Source organism: Hypomesus transpacificus, unplaced genomic scaffold (assembly GCF_021917145.1).
Source record: "Hypomesus transpacificus isolate Combined female unplaced genomic scaffold, fHypTra1 scaffold_154, whole genome shotgun sequence".
Classification (NCBI taxonomy): domain Eukaryota; kingdom Metazoa; phylum Chordata; class Actinopteri; order Osmeriformes; family Osmeridae; genus Hypomesus; species Hypomesus transpacificus.
The window spans coordinates 303213-326141 of NW_025813721.1; the positions used below are offsets into that span (position 1 = coordinate 303213).

Consider the following 22929-nt stretch of genomic DNA (forward strand, 5'->3'; position numbering starts at 1 on the left):
TCACTGTTATAAACGGTCATTCATTACTTCACCATCATTTCCTTGGGACACAGTGCAGGCCATGTGACGGTGGTAAAATAATCTGTACAGAAATGAAAGTGGAATGTAGTATACGTACACGGTATTAGTTTATTGATATTGAAGGAGTAGCATCGCACATATGTGATCGTTCGAAAGCAGGGCCCCACAGCGTAGCGACGCACATGTTTGATTCTGAACATTCCAGCCGACTGTTTTCCGATGGGCAAAGACTATATGACAAACGCTATAGTATAGCTTCAAAATGTACAATTAGTAAGCTAACAAGTAACACTAGCAAGTAGTAGCAAAACGATGACAATACAGAAACACTTTTCAGAGTAAAGATCGTCGCCCGAGCGTCGCCCGAGTGGTCTTTCAACCTTCCCTCATCAATACAACTTTCCTATATTATTTAGACGTGTAAACGTCCATAAATGTTCATGAAATTTGACACGTAGATTGTTTGGTATGCCTAAAATAATACTACTTACACTTTGCTAGCGATCGCAAAAGAAAATGGTGGCAAAAAGACCGGAAACTGGGTGTCCAAACCCCGTTCGGGTTTGGACAATAGTAGTTTACAGCGTTCGGGATTGGACACAGTGACGCTACATAGCTTCCGTTTTGGAAAAATAACTCACTCTGATGAAAGCGTCGGAAACATTTAAAACTCACGCATCTAAAGGTTAAAACAATAAACTTATCCAAAAACAGATGTCATGTACAAATTGGAAGAATTAGTGACATGATACTTTTACAGACGCCATTGCTGTGCATGCCATGACCGACTGTAAACTTGATCAGCCACGCACTAGCTCCAGGGTCTTTGAAAATTCAGGGCTAAATTAACTATTTTGGGACAAGTTTTCTAACAGTTCTGAACGTTTATTTTCATTTTCACAGATTCTTTTGTGGGTGATTTTTGAGACGCTAAACTTTGATAACATGTATGCATTTTCATTATTTCAACATAACTTTCTGGAGGGTTTAACCTAGCTAGCGAAATCCTAACGTAAACAATGTGAATTTGATAGCACATAAATAGGCTAAATAGCCTCAATTTCAAACCTATATGCCCCATTCAATTTCTTAAAATATGTTTATATATTTAAAACTATTTCTGTAAAGAAACTCACCTTTGAAGTAACTTTTTTCCAGGTCAAATCCAATGTGTGAAAGATGGTGGGACCCCTGAAAAATCTGTTTAGGAATCCCAGTTTCAGCTATGCGTTGAAATGGACATGCGCAAAGGTGTTGCTCAGGGGCAGACTGAGGGGCAGGTTTGCTAAGGAAGAATTGTAATATTTTGTGATGACTTCTCTTTGGAAATGAAACTCTTAGGAGTCGCTTACCTGTTGGTCACATTTAACAATTTTGTATTACTAAATTATTGGAGCACAAATTTGCATTGTGTGTCATACAGCTTTGGTGTGCTACACTGCAAAAAATGAAAATCTGTTCTAGTTAAATTGCCTTATATTCAGTATATTTACCTTGTCACACTCATTTTGGGTTTATTTACTCATTAAGGATGGAGATATTTGACTTGTTTCAAGAAAAATCTTCCCTGACTTACCTTACTTAGGTAATAAAACGAGTTTTAAGCAGATTTATCTTAAATTACCGTCGAAAGATTCTGTACCCATATCAACCCTAAGCACATTTTACTTGTTTCTAGACTCACTAAAACTTGATTTAAGAATGGAGGCCAACCAACTAAGATAACATGTAAGAATTAAGGGCAAACAGAGAATGAGAGCCTTGCAAACTCTGTGGATTGCCTTTCTCCTGTGCACATAAACCTGCATCTGAGTAACCTGAGTAATTTCTATAACTATACTGTAGTCTGTAAGAGATTTACAAATATTCTTATATAGTTTAATTTTGAAGCCCATTTTGTTAAAAACCTGTGTTTAGACTTGAATCTCATACTCATGTTAGGGGGCCCAGAGCCGCAATTTGTGAAGAGAAATAAATGGACCATATAATGTTGCTTTGGTGTTACATTGTTGTCAGGGAAAAGCTGCCTGAATTGTTGAAGGTGATTCTCTATCATTTCTTCAAGTTTGTTTAAAGTTTCCCTAAATAGAATAGGAGCAAAAAGGATATGAGATATCTAAATTAAATCCCTGGTGAACTGCACGTAAACATTGTCCTTGATAGCATTGAGCAACGTTCCAAAGCCGACTGGGATGCCTTTATTGGCTAGATAACATATACATGACCATATAGATCACCTTGGCTAGATAACCATGTTTCATGTCTTTGACCTTTTTAGTTTTTGAAGCTGCAAAGTTTGTTGCAATGTTTTTATTTTAGTATACCAATTTTCTGATTTGAGCAAATAAACAAAATATTTCCCTGTTGAAATCAAACTTTTGAGTTGTCATTACTAATAAGTGTGTTTTAGTGAAAAACTATCTCAGTACTAATACAGATTAGTTAATTGTAATATTTAGCTACAGAGATTCAGTGCACTGATCATGTTAAGCAAAGATAACTACAATGTTTTAAGTTTTGCAAGGGGAGGGGCTCGGAGTTCTGCCCTGCAAGTATGAATGGAGAGACTTTTAGATTTAATGGCTGCTAGGAACAGGATAATTTCTCTTAACAAGTCTTCGTTATATAATAATTATCTACTTATTATGAGATTTTCAATGTGCTTAAAACAAGAATTGTCATCTGGTTTTCATCCTTTCTCGACTTATTTTTAGCAAATTTGCCTTAACCTGGTTTCTACCCAAGTTCTTATTTACTGAAAAAAAAAAAAAAAAATCTTAAAATGAGTCAAAAAATCTTAACAATAATGCTCAAAACAAGTGGTCCAGGCCTATATTGAGATTTTGAGCGGATTTTTTCTGGATTTCCTTTTCTTGTTTCAAGAAATCTTTTTCTTATTTCAAGAAATCATAACAAGTGTGATTATCTTGCTGCACTGGCAGAACATTTTGCTTGTTAAAAGAACATTTTGCTAATTATTGGTTATTTTTTTTAAAAATCATTTTTTGCAGTGTATACAAAGAATGTTTGCTTAATCATGTTACACATCACACATTGATTGCTTTTGTACATGTTTATAGTAAATAATGAAAGACTAAATTATATTCAAAATTCAGTCTTTTATTTATTAAAGCTATGTTTCTGCATATGAGAAAATTGATGACCAATAACATGCTGCAACATTGTTCTCCGGATCTGGAATCCTTTTTTATAATCTGTAAACCTTTTTACTCGCCACAAGAATTCGTGTCACTCATTTTGGTCGGAGTTTACATGGCGCCAGGCCCACAGGTTAAAGAGGCCCAACGCACGCTCGCCGACCAGATTTTGAGTGTGGAGCGAGCAAAAGATTCCCTTGTTATTGTACTTGGCGACTTTAACAAAGGTAATTTCAGCCACGAACTCCCTAAATACAGACAATTCATCAAATGCCCAACCAGAGAAGAGAACACTCTGGATCACTGCTACACTACAGTCAGTAGAGCCTACCACGCCGTCCCTCGTGCAGCACTGGGCCACTCTGGCCATACCATGGTCCATCTGATTCCTGCATACAGGCAGAAATTAAAGCTCTGTAAACCTGTTGTGAGGACATCAAAACAGTGGACCAGTGAGGCTATGGAGGATCTGCGGGCGTGCTTGGACTGTACTGACTGGGATATGTTCACAACTGCTACCAATAGTCTGGATGAACTCACTGAGGCTGTGACATCATACATAAGCTGCTGTATACCAACACGCACCAGGGTGAGCTTCAACAACGACAAGCCCTGGTTCTCAGCAGAGCTGAGAAGGTTGAGGTCAGAGAAGTAGGAAGCTTTTAGGAGTGGGGATAGAGACAGATTCAAGGAGTCGAAGAACAGGTTTAGCAAGGCAGTGAGAGAGGCTAAACGACTGTACTCTGAGAAACTGAAGCGTCAGTTCTCTGCTAACGACTCTGCTTCTGTCTGGAGGGGGCTTAAGCAAATCACCAACTACAAGCCCAGAGCCCCCCACTCCACCAACGACTCCCGCCTGGCCAATGACCTGAACAAGCCATGTGCCAGCCTGTCTCAAGTCCTCCACCATCATCCCTGTGCCCAAAAAGCCAAGGCCAACAGGACTTAATGACTACAGACAGGGACGGACTGGGGGGAAAAAGTGGCCCGGGAGTTTTACTGTCAGACCGGCCCACTCAGTAAACGGTGCGCGGCCCACTCAAAACACGTTGTCCACTCAATGCATCGATCGCACGTATCGACCAGTCATTGGCCTACTTGGAAAAATCCCGGTATCCCGGTATCCCCGATGGCCAGTCCGGCCCTGACTACAGACCCGTCGCCCTGACCTCTGTGGTAATGAAGTCTTTTGAGCGCCTTGTGCTGGCACACCTCAAATCCATCACAGACCCCTTCCTGGACCCACTGCAGTTCGCCTACAGAGCCAACAGGTCGGTGGATGATGCCGTTAACATGGCCCTCCACTTCACCCTACAGCATCTGGACTCCCCAGCATCCTACGCCAGGATCCTGTTTGTGGACTTCAGCTCTGCCTTCAACACCATCATCCCCGCCCTGCTCCAGGACAAGCTCTCACAGCTGAACGTGCCCGACTCCACCTGCAGGTGGATCACAGACTTCCTGTCTGACAGGAAGCAGTGCGTTAAGCTGGGACACAAGTCTCTGACTCCCGGTCCATCAGCACCGGATCTCCTCAGGGCTGCGTCCTTTCTCCTCTGCTCTTCTCCCTGTACACCAACAGCTGCATGTCGAGTCATCCGTCTGTCAAACTCTTGAAGTTTGCGGACGACACCACCCTCATTGGGCTCATCTCTGACAGGGACGAGTCTGACTACAGGTGGGAAGCTGACAACCTGGTGACCTGGGGCCTCATGTATAAAGGATTGCGCAGCTTTCATACCAGAAGATGGCGTACGGCCAAAACTCGAAAAGTACCTACGCACAGAAATATTCACATGTATAAAACCGGTCGTACGCCAGGTCCTGCGCACCTTTCCTTTATAAATCACAATCAACGTGAGATTGACCGCACGTGAACGAGCCACTGACCCCGCCTTGCCTCCTCCCATAAATTAATATGCAGATGGCCTATAAATACGCTCCTGAGGTCATTTGTTTGTCTGAATTACCGTATTTCTTCAAATAAACGCCGCCCTCGAAGAAACACTGCACCAAAAATGTTACGTTAAAAGCCGCTGCATTTATTCGAAGAAATATGGTGACTGTGAGATCGAGGTTTTGACAACAGAGGTGGAGGCAAGAAAATGTGTCCTGTTTGACGGCCTGTCATCAGGTATTAGCGACAAAAGAAAGTCGGCAGAATAGAAAACTGTCTCTATTTGCGCCCTTTCTTGTTTTTAACTTGTAGCACTTAGATTTAGCTAAATGTAAATTGCATTACAAATAGCCTACAATTATCATTATTATTTTAGGGCCATCAATGCTGTGGATTCAGAGAACCGGACCATGGCAGAAATTAAGAAGAAATGGTCCGATATTAAACTTAAAATTAAGAAACGAGTGGTGGCGCATCGTAACAGCATGGCAGCTATAGGGTTAGAGTGACATGCATTTCTTGAGTGATTTTGTTGTTCGTTTGACACCCTCAAGTTTAACAGAAGTTATTAAGTGATGGCGGATTATGCAGAAGGCTATATAGTATTTTCCGTTTTGGGTTTTGGCATTTTGATGTGATCATCCACATTAATGATCAAACTTTTATTTGTATATTTTTTCAACGTATAAGTCAACGTCATAAACGTAGTAGTAGAAACTTTATTTTGTAATGTTTGGTGAGTTTCGGCACTTTTCAGTCAGAATTTGCCATGCTACAGAGCCAAACAAGACTTTGCGGACGGTCCGCACAATCTCACGTCTGCTCAAAAGTTTCCGTGACGGCCCGCACATTCTCACGTCAAGTAAATCTTTATACATCAAAAGTGTGCGTGAAAACCAGCGTATGCAAGCTTTTTGTGTGTACGCAACGTTTATACATGAGGCCCCAGGTGTAGCCAGAACAACTTAGAGATCAATGCTCTTAAGACAGTGGAGATGGTTGTGGACTTCAGGAAGAACACAGCCCCACTCACCCCCATCACCCTGAGTGACTCCCCAGTCAACACTGTGGAGTCCTTCCGCTTCCTGGGCACCATCTTCTCCCAGGACCTCAAGTGGGAACTGAACATCTGCTCCCTCACCAAAAAAGCACAACAGAGGATGTACTTCCTACGGCAGCTGAAGAAATTCAACCTGCCAAAGACAATGATGGTGCACTTCTACACAGCCATCATTGAGTCCATCCTCACTTCTTCTATCACCATCTGGTACGCTGCTGCCACTGTCAAGGACAAGACTGCAGCGTATCATCCGCACTGCTGAGAAGGTGATCGGCTGCAATCTGCCTTCCCTCGAGGTCCCTGAGGCGAGCGAGGAAGATTGTGGCCGACCCCTCCCACCCTGGACACTCCCTGTTCCAGCTACTCCCCTCCGGCAGAAGGCTGCAGTCCATCAAGACCAAAACCTCACGCCACAAGAACAGTTTCTTCCCATCTGCTGTTGGCCTCTTTAACAAGGCCAAGGACTCACACTGACTTTAAATCACAATCTGCAGAATGACACCCTGCACATTGCAATTTGCACTATTGTATCGTTTGCACTATCTGTATTTTTAGGTTCGATTGTTAATTAGGGCTACTTATATTTTATGTTTTATTTTTTATTCCCCTTAGTATTAGCTAGACCCCCCTTAGTATTAGCTAGACTTTGCTCCTTTTGTATAGTTAGTCCACATATTTAAGTTCCAATATTCCTATATGTTTAATGTATGCACCTCCCTGCCAAAGTAAATTCCTTGTTTGTGCAAACATTCATGGCGAATAAAATCCCTTCTGACTCTGATGCTGGGGCTGAGCTGCACTAGCCTGTAGCCTGGCTGACAGCCCAACCTCTCCCCGCCCCAAAAAAAATTTGGTCGGGAAGTTGGGTCTGGAGGGTCTCGTATTAGGGACCAACTACAGAAAACCAGAATCTGGGCGAACCAATTAAATTGCCGGGCGGGCTTTATAGGATGATGGACAGATGATCAACAGTAACGTAATCACCCACGTCACAAAAGAGCGTTTAAGTTGAATTTGTTTTGAACAAACATGGCTACCGCTGGAGATCTGGGATGTTATGATTCTGCCATCGAGTCTGTTTTAGAAGACATCGACAGCGCATTAATTTTGAAAGAGGAACAGAGAGACGCAATCAAGGCATTTGTCAATGGAAAATATGTTTTTGCCGTCATTCCTACGGGATTTGGTAAAAGTTTAATTTATCAGCTGGCCCCGATGGAGTTGTAATCCTAAACGGAGAACTTGTTCGTATATGCATTGCCCTTTATTGTTTCGCTCAAAAAGGTTGACCGTGTGAACAAGTACTCTCCCTACCCTTAAATTTATTCTACAACACCGGCAAAAATCGTTTGTATTCATTCTTCAAGCATACTTCAAATCAGCTTGTAGTTTAGTTCTGTTGACAACAACTATGCGGTGCTTAACATACGTCACATACTCTGTTGCTCTGATTGGTTGTAGATCTATCCAATTGAGCGAAGAGGCATTTGTTTTCCAGGCTCGTTTGAAACACGCCCTGTAGTCAAAGCCCAACGGAGAGTTCTCAGACTCATATTCTGACTAGAATTATGAGTATGACAACGTCAGGCTAGAGCTGCACATGAATTACATGCATTGTCTACATTTATATGTGCTGGGTGCAACATTTAATATTGTGTGATTGAAATTCATGAAGACAATGGCTACATTTCAAAAGTGTAAGAACTGAGAGCAGTCCAGTGTGATCTCTCCATCTCTGGATAAACCACAATATTGCACTCGAGATCCGTTGTCCTGCGACCAAAGAGCGACTTAACGGAAACTTAGCCCATGGTACCAAAATTAATGTATTCAGCCGACCAAGGTACAACGTCACGGCAAAATTGTCCACGGGACAAAAAATAAGGTAACTAGCCGACCAAGGTACAACGTCGTGGCAACGTTGCCCACGGGTCTATAAATAACGTAACCAGCCGACCAAGGTACAACGTCGCGGCAACGTTGTCCATGGGACCAACTGGCAACATTCCCTTTATAACATTGCTACGACGTTGCCAGAAGATAACGTCGCGGGTTACCAACTTAGCACTTACGGCAACGTTGCCGCAACGTCATGTGATGAGCTGGGTAGTTACTAAAGAATAGTTACTAGTAAAACGGGAATAGATACTAGTAACTATTCTTTAGTTACTAGTAACTGTTCTGACAAGAGATATCCCTAAACCAATAAGTACCGAGGACGTAACCACGCTTTCTTTGGGGTGGTCGTGTCCCCCCCAATATTGAAAAAATACCTATCTGTTCCCCCCAATATAGAGCGGAAAATATGTAAAATATATGTTCTCCTTTTATGAACGCTGTCAATGGATCGGTCTCTTGTTATGTCTTGTTTATTTTCAATGTATTTCCGTTGGTTAAGAAAGTGTGGAAATCCCCCCTCCTAATTATACACTTGTGTGATTTAGTTTCATTCCACTTTTGGATTTCGCTTTAATACAAGGAATATTTGTCTAACCATTTTACCATTGTATGAGTAATGTTATTCTAAAAGCAAAATCCAAAAGTTACCTGATGGCATACGAGGGTCTGAGAAGGCGTCTTCGCTGTGCTCTCTAATTGACATTGAGTGCGTAGTGATGAAAGCTCTGAAAGACTAGCAACAAGGCAATCAATTGTGCAAATTTGTTGCGTATGTTGCCTTGTTGGAATTTGTTCATTAACACATGTGTGCCATATCTGAAATCAGTTCGAGTTTATATGTTCTCTGTAGTGCTGTCTTCTGTGAGGTGTGGTTTTCAGCAGCAAATTTGCAGGTTAAATAGATATCTTCAAAAGCTAATTTGCATGTTAACTAGATATCTTCTAAAGCAAATTTGCATGTTAACTAGATATCTTCAGAAGCTAATTTGCATGTTAACTAGATATCTTGTTGGCAATAGTTACTAGTACTTATTGGTTTAAGGATATCTCGTCGGAATAGTTACTAGTAACTACACAATAGGTACTGTCTAATGAAAAGTTACTAGTAAAACGGGAATAGATACTAGTAACTATTGGAATAGATACTAGTTGGAAACAAATAGTAGATATCTGTAAAGCAGAGCCCCATAGAATACAATGTAAAAATGTGCAATTTGTTATTAGTAAAACGGGAATAGATACTCGTAACTATTGGATTAGTTACTAGTAACTAAAGAATAGTTACTAGTATTTAATGAAAGGTTACTAGTAAAACTGGAATAGATACTAGGAACTATTGGAATAGTTACTAGTAACTAAAGAATAGTTAGGCTACTAGTATCTAATGAAAGTAGTAAAACAGGAATAGATACTAGTAAATATTGGATTAGTTCATGTGCGTCAGCAGCATTTTTAAAGTGGGGGGGACACATTTTTCGGGGGGGTCTGGGGGTTTCTCCCCTTTTTTATAAAGATGTATATGCAATGTCCCACATTCTGGTGCATTTACCACAACTATTACTACCGTAGTTGTTATTTACATTTACATATTTAGCAGACGCTCTTATCCAGAGCGACTTACAGTAAGTACAGGGACATTCCCCCCGAGGCAAATAGGGTGAAGTGCCTTGCCCAAGGCCATCTGACTCCCCTGTTATACTTATACTGAGGGGCTGGACATTTAAATATTTTGAAAACTAAACTTCCCAATAAGCAATGGGAAATCTTCAACTACCTGTCACCTTTCAGCACTCACCCCAGCAACAGAGCTGTCTCCACTGCCCCTGCATGCTGCCCCTGCCCCTGACTCACTCTCAATCTCAACCACCTAGGCTATATCAGGAGACATGGAGATGCATTGAGCATTCTTTCATATTGATAATTGTCATAAGCTTAATGTTGATTGTTCATATGAAGATTTCTGAGATGTAAATCATGTTATCAGCGTATATAAATTCACAATTGGTATAGGTTTAGAAGCCTAATAATTATGTAGGCTACAATTTTTTTTGCCATCTCCCTAAAGCATGACTGGACAGTTCAGAAATTGTCAAATGTGTGTTCAAACCTGTAGTCTTTTCTGCAGATCACATCCTTAGGATGTAAGCTTTCAGAAAATAAATGGGTGAGGTACGGTGGCCCTGAAGTGCCTTGCCCAAGAACACAACGTCATTTGGCACGGCGGGGAATCGATCCAACAACCATCTGATCACTAGCCCGACTCCCTCACCGCTCAGCCATCTGACTGCCGAGACTAATATGTAGTAATGAAATGCTAAGAATTGCCAAAATTAAAAGTTGAGCACTCTTGTTTAATTTGGAAGACAATTCTGAAATAAGGGTTTTTCTTCTTTTTTTTCCAGTCGTTAGAAAAACTAGCATGTTAGCTAAGGTTAAATCCAGATTAGTTTACGGTTGTTATGGCAACAACAACAAAAACACACCAGCAATTTCCTTTGTAGCTATTTGGAAAAAACATTGTTGTCATCTCTTTCTACCTGAAACAGATGCCTAGGTCTGAACACATATTTCAGACCCAGATTAAGAAATCAATAAATGCTGTTCCAATTGTAATGGGTAAGTAAAGTATGCTATTGCCTAGTGCTAGATGTAGGTAAAATACGGTGGCCCTGAAGTGCAAATCACACCTCCTAATATGAGTACATCCCCCAAATGAAAACACTCCCCCCCAATACGAGTCAACTCCCCCCAAATCGGATGACTTGTTCACCTCCCCCCAATACAAAAACACGCTCCCCCAAATGGAAAACGACATTCCATTAACTCAAAAACACATTACATTAATTCTGAACGGAATTGGTAGGTACTACACTTTAGCGCTGATTGGAAGCAGTAGACTAACTAACAAGAAATAAGAAATTGATCGACAGAAGTACAAAATGCAATAGCCTGACAGAGCTACGTGCACCAGGACATTTATTTGGGTATCGAAGCATGTAGCATATACGGAGCCCCTAAAGGGACATGAAAAAAAAAAAAATCATAAAAAAAAAAAAAGAGAAAGTTTCTCGTGCGCACGAGAAACTTTCTGGTGCGCACGAGAAACTTTCTGGTGCGCACGAGAAACTTTCTGGTGCGCACGAGAAACTTTCTGGTGCTCACGAGAAACGTTCTCGTTACCACGCTTAAGTATCTGGTGGATACCGCATGCACAGAAGCGTGCATTAGATCTGCTGTTACATGCGTGGAAATGACTTTTAAGGATGTTTGCTTGCGAGTCGCCACCACTATATTATCTAGAAAGACATTTAAAACGAATATTGAAGTTGTGTTGTCTGTTTTGGCACAAGGGATACACCCGTCTTGAGCAGGGGTCTCATTTATAAACATGGCGGTCTCAACATCACATGGTCCACTATGGTTGCAGGAGATGCCCTGACTGCATGGAATACAGGATAACATCATACATCCTACCTTTAGATAACTGCAGAACACAGTGTATAACTAAATATATGTATTTAATAATGTGCATATATCATCATGTCAAAAACTGGAAATACAGTTATAAGCCCCGGCGCAATCGCAACACTTTACGTCCTCATTTCAAACTTTAATACTGTTCATAACAAAACGCTTTTGTTTTCAAATTGTATCTCGACTCGGGGTATCGCTGGCACAGTTGATGGCAGCAGCAATATGCTGCAACTCGCACAGTTTTTATTGGTGATCCAACGGCCACCAAATAATGTGGTTTTCCTACAAGTAACAGTGTCTGAGAAGATACTTTCTCGTGCGCACCAGAAAGGATCTCGTGCGCACGAGAACCTTTCAGATTTTTTTTTTTCATGTCCCTTTAGGGGCTCCGTAAGCATAGGCTACTTCCCAGATAGCACACATACGTCGGGCCGACGTCGGCTTAAGATCGAAACGTCGTGTTCTATTCATAACGTCGGATAAGCGTCGGCAAATGGTCGGATTTCTTCTCATCTCTGTGCTCTTTTTCAAACATCGCAGATACGTCGGCTCATCGTCGGCTCATCGTTGGCTCATCACTGACTGTTTCAGGAAGAACGTTCCATGCTCATTCCGTGTTGTAGCCCAAGTATTATGTGTCGCCATATTGCCGTGACGCATGCTCAGGGGTGCAGCGGAATGGCCCAAGGCTTGATCATAAAAAATAAAATAAAAATAAAACATTTTTAAATATATTTATTGATATTATATCAATAATTTTTTTTGACTATTTGCGGCACAAACAATCGGCTACAGTTCACAGTTGATTCAGGGCTTAACGTCAACAACAGTTCTTTCGTTGACTTCGTTCGTTATTCCGTATTGACAGCAGATGGAGGAGTGCAGGTAGGGGCAATGGATACATTTTTAAAGAGAATGCACCTCCACAGGAACAGACATCTGAATCGAAATCAGCAAAGAGAAAAAAGAGGCATAATGACTCGCCCGTACTATAGGCCTATACATGTATGCCTGGTCTGCAGGGAGACGTTGGCTAATGCAGCCATGGTGCCTAGCAAATTGGCAAGGTACCTGGAGACCAACCACCCGGCACAACACAGAATACCACACAGAGTGTACGTATGCTATACCGTGCGTGTATGTGAAGGCACAAAAGGCTCGTTTTTTTAGTTGACGAGTTGTTTGCTAAATCCAAAAAGCCACACACTTTGGCAGAGTCGCTCATATTACCAGCCTCCAAAAAATGGATGAGGTAATGCTAGGGCCAGATGCTGCAAAAGAAAAAAAAAACTCTGAAAAACACGATCAAACGTCGCATTGATGATATGTCGGAGGACATGAAATCTGTATAGAGGGTTTTCACCGACGTCAAGTTATGGGCGGTAACCCGGATGCGCGGCCATTTTGGAGGCACTCGGTGTAAACAAACTGAACGGAGTGCATGGAGTATTGTGCGCTTTGGATAGTTTAAGTGAATATAGCCATGTCTAAACAACCGAAAAGCTCATCAAATCGCGTCCAAGATGCAAAGGCATTGAGGGAAGGACTTGGACCACAAGAAAAGGCACAATATTTCGAGAAATTACGATTTATTGGCGGTGCAGATGCTAAACTGCCCTAGCCACTGGTGGATCGACTTGAGGAAGTCCACAAGACCATCAATGTTCAAGAATGAACAACAAAGCTTCAAGAGAACCAGTTCTTCCTTTCAAGATTCCAGGGTATCAATAAGAACATCATGTTTTACACAGGCTTTGTTTGTGGGCAGTGTTTACAGCCCACTGCAGAAAACATGTTAGAGTGGAGTCGGGCACTGTAAATAGAGGATGATGACATAAGTCAGGGGATTAGCATTATTAAACTGGCAACCATTGACCAACTTTTCCCTTTTCTTAATCGTTTGAGGCAACGTTTTCCTGTACAAGACCTTACAGTGTGCTTCAATGTGTCACAGTCAACTGTAAGTAGGGTCTGTATAACCTGGAAAAACATACAAATGTTCATGTTAGGATCACTTCCAATTTTGATTTCTAGAGAAACTATAAACTAGCTTATGCTTCCTTGTTTCCACAGTACTTTCCCACTTACTATAGTTTTATTGGGCTCACTGTATGGAAATACATGTGAAACAACTCAAAAGTTATTAACATTGAAATACTAACATATTCTCACCACAAAGTTAATCGCCTACCACCTTTAAGGGCCTAATTGACATCAGGCAAAGTTACATTTTTCAGTGACCTGTATACAGGTCAGTCTGACAAAAGCTTTGTCATCAAAGACCTTCTATCTGAAATAAATGTTTCTCTTGTGATCCCACCCCTTTTAGGCCTAAAATTGACATTTCAGCCCAGAAGAGAGCGAATAGTGTCTTGCTGAGTGAACACCGGGACCGCCGCATTGACTTCAAGTAATCAAGGCTGTTGTTTGTATTGCGTTTAGCTAAAACTTGGTCTCATAGGTAGAGCTTAAGGGACAGCAGTTAGATAACTAGTATATACTGGTCAAAGAGTAGCTAGCCAGTGTGTCAGTTTCAGGGTACTCAGGGTATTCGAGCCGCCTTTTGTTTGACAGTAATTAGGGGCGTTGTATCTGCGCATTAGCATATTTAAGGAGGCTAATTGCAGAGGCAGCCTCGTCTGCCAGCCTCGGCGCACAAAGACTCGGTCAAACAAAGACAAGGGAGTCTACCTGCGGGAGTCCACCGAGGAAGGCAGACGGGGCCCGATCACCTCTTCTGATAAGCATCACCCTATTTATATTCTATTCTACCTTGAACATATTTATAGCTAGCATGTGTTTCCTTAGAATTCCTGTTCATTACACTACCCGTAGACGTAGATATGTCACAAAGTATATACGGTCAACTTCTAACCTTCACTACCTATCCAGATCTTCTCCACCTGTCCTCTCTCTTTTCATAGGGCTCTGGAACTGCCAGTCTGCTGTGAACAAGGCAGACTTCATCCCGGCGTTTGCATCCCAGGATTCTCTTCATGCCCTTGCGCTGACAGAGACATGGATCCGCCCAGAGAACATTGCAACTCCAGCTGTTCTCTCCGTCAACCACTCCTTCACTCACTCACCCCGCTCAACCGGGCGGGGTGGTGGGACAGGCTTGCTTCTTTCCCCACATATTAAATACACAGCCACACCACTCTCTGTTACTGCCAAATCATTTGAACACCATTATGTGATCTGATCCTATCAATGCATGCTTAATTGTTCTTTATCGACCACCATGACCACTAGCTGACTTTGTGGAGGAGCTGGACATGCTCCTCAGCGTCCTCGCGGATGATGGAACCCCGCTGATGATCCTTGGGTACTTCAACATCCCGCAGAACACAGGCCGTCGACTTCTTGTCTCTCCTGACTTCCTTCGACCAGACGCTGCTGAACACACTGGCGACCCACAAGGCAGGCAAACAGCTAGACCTCATCTTGACACGTAACTGTATCACTGACTTAACCTCTGTAACCCCACTGCACATTTCTGATCAGTACTTTATCTTTATTTTACTGCAACTCGCTGCTCGCTGGTCTCCCAGCATGTGCAACCCGCCCTCTTCAGAGGATTCAGAACGCAGCGGCCCACCTGGTCTACAATCTACCCAGACGCTCCCATGTTATCCCGCTCCTCATCTCTCTCCACTGGCTACCCATCAACGCCCATATCAGATTCAAGACCCTGGTACTGACCTTCCGAGCGGTGAACGGGACTGCACCCGACTACATAAAATCTCCTGCAGCCTTACACCCCCACCCGTCACCTACGGTCTTCTTCAGACAACCGCCTGGTGGTCCCACCGCTCAAGACCGCCCGGTCCCAACACAAGCTCTTCTCCTGTCTGGCAGAAGAGGTGAGAGAGACACTATAGCCAGACTATGCAGTCATGTCGCAATAGCCAGACTAGGCAGTCATGTCAAGCGTGCCATTAAGGATCAAAAGAGTATCACATATTTGAGTCTTACCCATGACAATAGTGAGCTCAGTTAACCAACTGATGACCGTGTGTGTGTCCTCTTAAGTAATTAAGTAAAGGGCCTCTGTTCAACAAGAATAGGTCTTTGTGGACAGTTTTAAAGTTTAAAATGGAAAATTAAACAATTGCTTCTCCCTCCCTCCACGTTGTTACTTATGAATTTATATTGATTATAATTGTCACAAAACCTGTGAAAAATAAAGTTCATTTCTTAAACAGACCTGTTTCATTAATATATTCTTTTTTTCATTTACCTTTGTTGCATTAAGCAGGCTGAAATTATGTATGTTTCGATTTCATTGTCTTCCAAGTAGTTATCTGCAGTGGAATCTACATTCCAGATGTGCCAGCTAATGTAGTCCACCACTCGCAATAGAACATTTTGAAACCCCACATTAAGCTCAGCATCGATGTTGCTGACAATACCATCAAAGACCAGTTTGGTTCGTGCACTGCAGGGTAAATCATAATTCTGCTGCCTACGTTAGCCTACAACACAGGTGTCAAACTCGTAGTTACAACTGGCCCTTTGACGGCAACCATAATGCTGATGTGGCCCTCGGTGAAAATGAGTTTGACACCCCTGGCCTACAACATTAAATCCCCAAAGACAGAACATGCGAAGTGATAATTAGCAGCTGTCCACACTCGAGCCTTGAACTAGCCTACTGAGCTTAGAACTCCAAGTGAATGTGGAAGGGTTGCCAGTTTTTAAAAGTTCTTCCACCCAATTCTGGCCCATTCTTGGAGTCATCAAGAACCTTCCCCAGCATCAGCCATTTGTGATCGGGCTGTTTTGTGGTACCAGCAAACCATCACTCAATGAATACCTGGAAGATTTTGTGGCTGATATTTTGGAGTTGGAGGGGGGATTCACATTCCAAGGAATCACCATGAGGCTCCAACTGTCCTCCATGGTCTGTGATGTTCCAGCCCGAGCATTTGTAAAGACTGTCAAAGGACACTCAGGCTACTCGGGGTGTGAGAAATGCATGCAGGAAGGGGAATATGTGAGCAACCGGGTGATATTCCCTTAAACTGATGCCCCCCTCCGCACTGACAAGAACTTCAGAGAAATGTCTGATGAAGGGCATCATCTCGGACCTTCACCTCTCGTCGCCACATCTTTGGGCATGGTCAGTCGGTTCCCATTAGACTACATTCATCTTGTTTGCCTGGGTGTCATGAGGCGACTCCTGTACCTGTGGCTCAAAGGTCCACTGGCCCGCAGGCTCTCAGGATTTCAGGTGAAGATGCTCTCTGAGAAGCTCTTGAAGATCAGGACAAGTGTGCCAGTAGAGTTTGCGAGAAGGCCAAGATCCCTGAAGGAGGTAGACCGATGGAAAGCATCTGAATTCCGCCAATTCCTGCTTTATACCGGTCCTGTGCTCCTTAAAGACCTCCTGCATACCACAGTGTACCAGCACTTTTTACTTCTTTTTGTTGGAGTGTTCATACTGTCAAACAAGGCACTGCTTGAGGAGTACACTGAGTATGGGAATGAGGCTCTCGTGTAGTTTGTTCAGCACTTTGGGGAGTTGTATGGTGAGACGTACCGCTCCTAGAATGTCCACAACCTTGTGCATCTTGCACAAGACGTCAAGGTGCATGGGAACCTGGACTCCTTCAGTGCCTTCAAGTTTGAAAATGTCATGCAAAAGCTAAAGAAGCTTGTGAGGAAACCAGGATCTCCCTGCAGTCAAGTAGTGAAGAGGCTTTCAGAGAAAGCATCTGTAAAAGTGCAAAGAGTGGAAAGTTTAGGTGCAAGGAGAGAGCACACATCAGGGCCTCTGCCACCATTGTTTCATTGCGCAAAACAGTACACCGAATATGACAGAGCTCTTCACCCTTAAACTGGACCAAGCCAACAGCCATGTCTACATTCAAGGAAAGGTAGCAAAGATCAGAAATATCATTGTTAAGGAGGAGGAGGTGTACCTAGTTTTCTCAAATTTTGCCCATCAAGAGTCTTACTTCGAATACCCCATGCCATCCTCTACATTTGGCATACATTTAGCAGGTAGCCTCTTGGACATGACACACCACTGCAAAATTGGACTGGTAGAAGGGAAGGCTTTCCTAATACCCCATGGAAGACAATTTGTTGCTGTGCCCCTTATACACATTGACTGACCCTACACCCCTAGACATTAACCACCCCTCCCCCTGCCCAATCCACCATCTCTCAGCCTCTTGCACTGCCATCAGCTTTTGGAATAAGCTTCAATGTGGTCGACCTCCTAGCATCATATAATTTAATTGAGTAAGTACTTGTATACAGCTAAAACGGTTACAGTAATTGAACATATACATAGGTTGTACGGATAACCTTGAGCTCCAAATTGGCCGAATCCCACCAATCAAAATTCCTTTACTACGTAAATTCAGCAGAGACTGATCCATCATTCATTCATCCCTTCTTGCAGCCTCTCCACTCACCAGAGCATCTTCCCCTGATCTGCCCTGAATTCCTTGCCTGTCTGAACAGTAAGTGATTACCTGAAAATGTATTTATCAACCTACACTTTGTTGTCTTCATATTAATTGATTGTTTGATATTTTACTGTTTTACTTTACTGAATATATATGAATGTATATTCATCACGCCACCTGTACCAGGTGGTATATTTATGCCTAACTGATTACTGATTGATATACACTTTTTGTTGTGTGAATCATTTTGTATTAGGCTCAATATGTACCTAATAGTACTCTTTGAAGAGGAAAATAGAACTGGGCCTCTGGCAAAGGATTGGTTTTCGGTTGGGCTTGCTTGGTGGCCCCCTTATAAGGACAAGGTTCAAATTCTCCGGAGTGTTTAAAAGAGGCTTGTCCCACAACCCTTGAAGGGATGGAAGCAGTACGCTGCACGCATTCTCTTCGAATCAGGTAATTTTCAAAGTAGAGCCCTTAATGCATCAATCAAGTCTAATAAGTTAAATTAATAACTTCTGATTTTGTTCTGATATTGTCACTTGTTACTATCATTACATACCCACAAGTTTACGTAACTGTTAAATAATAGTTGACATGCTAAATGGGGCTTGCAGATTCAATTGACAAAATTCAAGAGCGGTGGGAAAGGTCATGTGCAACATCAGACCTCAACATGGACAAAGAGAAAAAAAAAAAAACAATCCGAAAACGGATAAAGTGAGCACATATGTTTGTTCACTATGAAATCATCATCATTTTAAACTGAGTTTTGTCTACATCACACCAAATTCAAGAACTGTGTGATTCTTTGAAAATGTTACCATTAGCCTTCTTTCTATTGCAAATTCTTATGCATGAACAATTCTAATAATGGTTTATTTACATATTTAGACCAAAACGGCTTAGGACACCATCACCCTCATCATCCTCATCACACTTGTCCTCAGAGGAAGATGACCTTCCTCTACCTCAAAAGCAACCTCCGCCCCCCCAAAAAAAACAAAGAGTTCAGAGAGCCCCTCCAAAAGCGCTAAAAGCCCCTCCTCCCTTACCACAATAAGACCAAAGAGCCGCCAAGAGAATGCCATCAGAGTAGGTAAGCTTGACATAAATTCATTTTATCTTCAAGTTTTCACCAGACTTCCTTGCTATTGCATCTATGTTGTATCAATAAGACACAACAATGATCTATAATAACCTTAATATGACACTGATAGAGACATGCTAGATTGATCTAGGAATATTTTCTTCAATACTTAACAGAGAATTCACAGGCCCGACCAACAGCCTCCTACAGATGCCAAGGTTCAGCTCCAGCCTGGCAACCTGGCAATGTGGACTCTTCTGAATGTAACAGATAGGACATAGCGAAGATATGGACATGAACAATTCACTGACACAAGCATTCATAATTATGCCATTGGTAAAAGAAATGTGTGACCCATAAGAATTTATGATTTTTTATTTGAAGTCACAACATCGAGTTGGATGGAGGAATTGGAGGCCAGACCAATGACATACTGCCATCAAGGGGCAAATATTTCAGAATGTAAGTATCCTTTACAGATAGTTGATAGAACTTCAACTCACTAGGTTTTTCCATTACCTACTGACAAACCCCTTACTTACCATACAGTGAACTTAACCTGTTATTCCCTCAAGCACTCGCAGACACCAGTGGTTTTCTTGCTACAGTGTTACTTGTTATTCTCCAAATCCACCGTGAAAACTAAACACATAGTACGAGAAAATAAAGACACATTAGCTTAATATGAACATACATTGACATGTAAATAACGTACACCAAAGTAAAATGCAGACACAAACCAACATACATCGTTGGCTGTATATAACAAGGGAATACAAGTTTTTATAGGTAGCTAACATCCTTTTCGCTTGTTGATTCTCCCACGCACAAGCTTCTCACAAGTCCTTGCGCAATCACTTCAAAATAAAAGCACTGTACTCTTGGTACCAAATAGTTACTTAATAATACTGAATGTGATTTATGCAATTCGAAATTATGACATACGTTCGAAACAAATTATACATTACCACAATGTAATTGCGACAACTACATAACCCTAACCCATGTGCAGAGTTAATAGTTTGAGTATCAATAGACTATTTACGAGTCTATCCCTAAAAACTTGTGATTAAAAACATCAATAAATTATTTTTGATTTCAAGTCACAACATCAAGTTGGATGCAGGAATTGGCCAGACCAGCAACATAATGCCATCAAGGGCCAACTTTATCAGATGGTCAAATATTTACGATTGTGTTATCTTTTTAAATGCGTTAGAACACGTTCATATCGAAGACGAGCTCGTTCAGAATCAGCTATATTAGCAGGTCGACTGACTGATTTCCTTCTCATCAGGGCCGTAACTACCATTGAGGACACCGAGGTCGTGTCCTCGGTATTTTTTTTCGTATTTCTGTTTTTTTTTTGCTTAAATCGTGGTATATAAACTCTAAATAAAGTACACGTGAAACTGACTGCAGGACGATGATCTTGGTCTCCCACAAACCGTAACGTGATTTTATACTTGAAGAGCCGAGTAGCTCAAGAGTTTGGACATATGTGCTGCGCGTCATCAACAAAACGTACTGTCGTTATGGTAACCACCAAACACAAGTCGGACGCTGATGTTACCGCCATAGACATACCGCTACTGTTAGTGAATAGCCTATGTTAGTTACAGTCACTGGAAGAGGAGCGCAGCAAACTAAACATGTAAGTTAAGAGAAGTTTAAGTGGCAGATGACTGTGAGAAGAAAGATTCATTTTCATGTGGAAATATTGTATTGCAGCAGCGTACTACTCAGATAAGGAAACATCAAATCAAAGTTTGGTTAACTCCGTCAGTACCGGTTGTCAATCAATTTCCACCGGTTGAATCAACATTCATTTTGCGATTGATATGATATGTCATTGATGTGATTGATTGAAAATGAAATTCAGTGGCAATTGGGAAATATCAAACTGACTCGCTATCGCTCGGTCGATACGTTCCAGCCTCAGTTTGATATTTCCCGGCATGACCGAACGGTCGAGGTTAGTAAGTAGTTTTTTATATATGGCAATTTTAGATTCTTTTCATTTTGTAAACGAAAATAAATGGTACCTTTAGGCTAATTGTAGCTAGCTCTTAAGTCTTCTCACGGTGTGTTTCATGTGTTGCCAAGCAACTCATTACTTTTGATAGAAAGCGGACAACATGGCTCATCCTCACTTTCGATGACAAAGCTTTTCAGCATCATCTGGATAGTAAAACTCAGCAGCTGACTCGTCGATATCGCTCATTTTGAAGCTGACGTCAGAGGGCAATACGGATCCGTATTGACCAGCGAGGAGGGCAACACGCTGGGGTGACTACCCGTTATCCAATCAAAACGCTCGTACCGTCGTTGCCATATAATAATAATTTTAAAAAAATTGTCCCATAAAGGTCCTTCAAAAAGCCTCAGAATGCCCCATGTTTACCTCAAAATTTCAAAAGCTCCACACCGCCCCATATTCAAATGTCATAATGATGATGTTTTTGCTCCTTAAGACTCAATAAGAGAAAATGGCCATATTTAAATAGTGTAATTTAAAAAAATTCCGGGGGAGCATGCCCCCGAACCCGCCTAGAAGTTCTGACTCATGACCTCTGTATTTTTTGGGGCCTGCGTACGGCTCTGCTTCTCATACATTCCCGTAATGCCACAGTGCATTTGCCTGTTGAAACTCAGCTTCCATGAACTTCAATGGGGCTACTTTGAACAGTTTTTTTCAGTGCTTCGAAACTATAAGGTCATTGGATAAATCCTGCGATTATGTCCTGCCCTGGACGCTCAGCGTCTCTGGGGGTGAATGGAGGAGTGGTCTTTTGAAAGCCTAACTTCAAGACAGAGTCGGAGGGCGGCAGAGGTGGATGGAAAACGCAGAACTGTAAGCTGTAAAACGATTGATGAAGCAAGACCTACAATTTAGACCGGTGCCAAATGCAGCGCACTTTAGGAGCCGATTGAAACTTGTATGACCTGGTAACACATTAAGATTAAAACCATATTTTCTTATATTGCACGATATGCTGTCTGCAGGTGAGCCAGACTGCCTGAGCACCACGGAGGGATAGCCTACACAGCAGCAGCAGACACAGCAGAATTACGTTTGCTACGTTTGCATCTTATTTTTAGCTAGCATGGTATAGGCCTATTGTTGTTATTATTTATATAATTATTCTTGTTAGGCTATGTTGTTATAATATGTATATTGTCATGATAGGCTAGGCTATATGAAAAAAACTAAGAGGCATTGTATATATAGGGAGAATTGAGGTGCAGCCCATCACTCTTGTTAATTTTGTTTGTATGTTGTTCCGTTGTTCTTTATGCTGGAGTTCTTTTAAGACCTTGATGGCATATCAAAATCCGGCCTGATATTAAATTATTAACTTGAATTCTGTCTCTTCATTATAATAGGCTACCCACACACATTTTCGCTGGTAAAGCGTTTTCCATTGTCTCGTTATATTCCTATCAAAGTTGATGTTCATCTTATAGGCTATAGTGAAATTTCAGATTGGTTATGGATGAAATATTTGCTGTCTGAGAGATCCGAACTAAATAAATAAATGTAGAAGGCTAAGAGGAAATATCTGTAGAACGTTCAGTTGGTGCAGTTTTGATCCATCGACCAGACATCGTCTGGAGGTCGAATTCGATCAAATGCCGACGTCTCGGCGACGTCTTGCAAACGATGTCCATACGATGTCGGGCCGACGTACAGTGCCCTCCAAAAGTATTGGAACAGTGAGGCCAATTCCTTTATTTTTGCTGTAGACTGAAAACATTTGGGCTTGACATCAAACGAAGAATGTGAAACCAGAGATCAACGTTTCAGCTTTTATTTCCAGGTATTTACATCAGGATCTGATGCACAAATTAGAAAATATCACCTTTTTGTTCGAACCCACCCATTTGTCACGTGAGCAAAAGTATTGGAA

The 22929-nt window shown here is 41.9% G+C and overlaps 1 protein-coding gene across 1 annotated transcript in view; it reads right to left on the reverse strand.

The window, feature by feature from the left end:
- plp1a (proteolipid protein 1a) overlaps positions 1-19850 on the reverse strand; it is a 66342-nt gene extending 46492 nt beyond the window's left edge. Inside the window, exons 1-3 of the mRNA XM_047051423.1 lie at positions 19767-19850; positions 19561-19660; positions 19193-19275 (exon numbers count right to left, since the gene is read on the reverse strand). Coding sequence (XP_046907379.1) covers positions 19193-19275; positions 19561-19563 — 86 coding nt within the window. The 5' untranslated portion in view covers positions 19564-19660; positions 19767-19850. The remainder of the gene's footprint in view (positions 1-19192; positions 19276-19560; positions 19661-19766) is intronic.
- Between the last annotated feature and the right edge of the window lie 3079 nt (positions 19851-22929).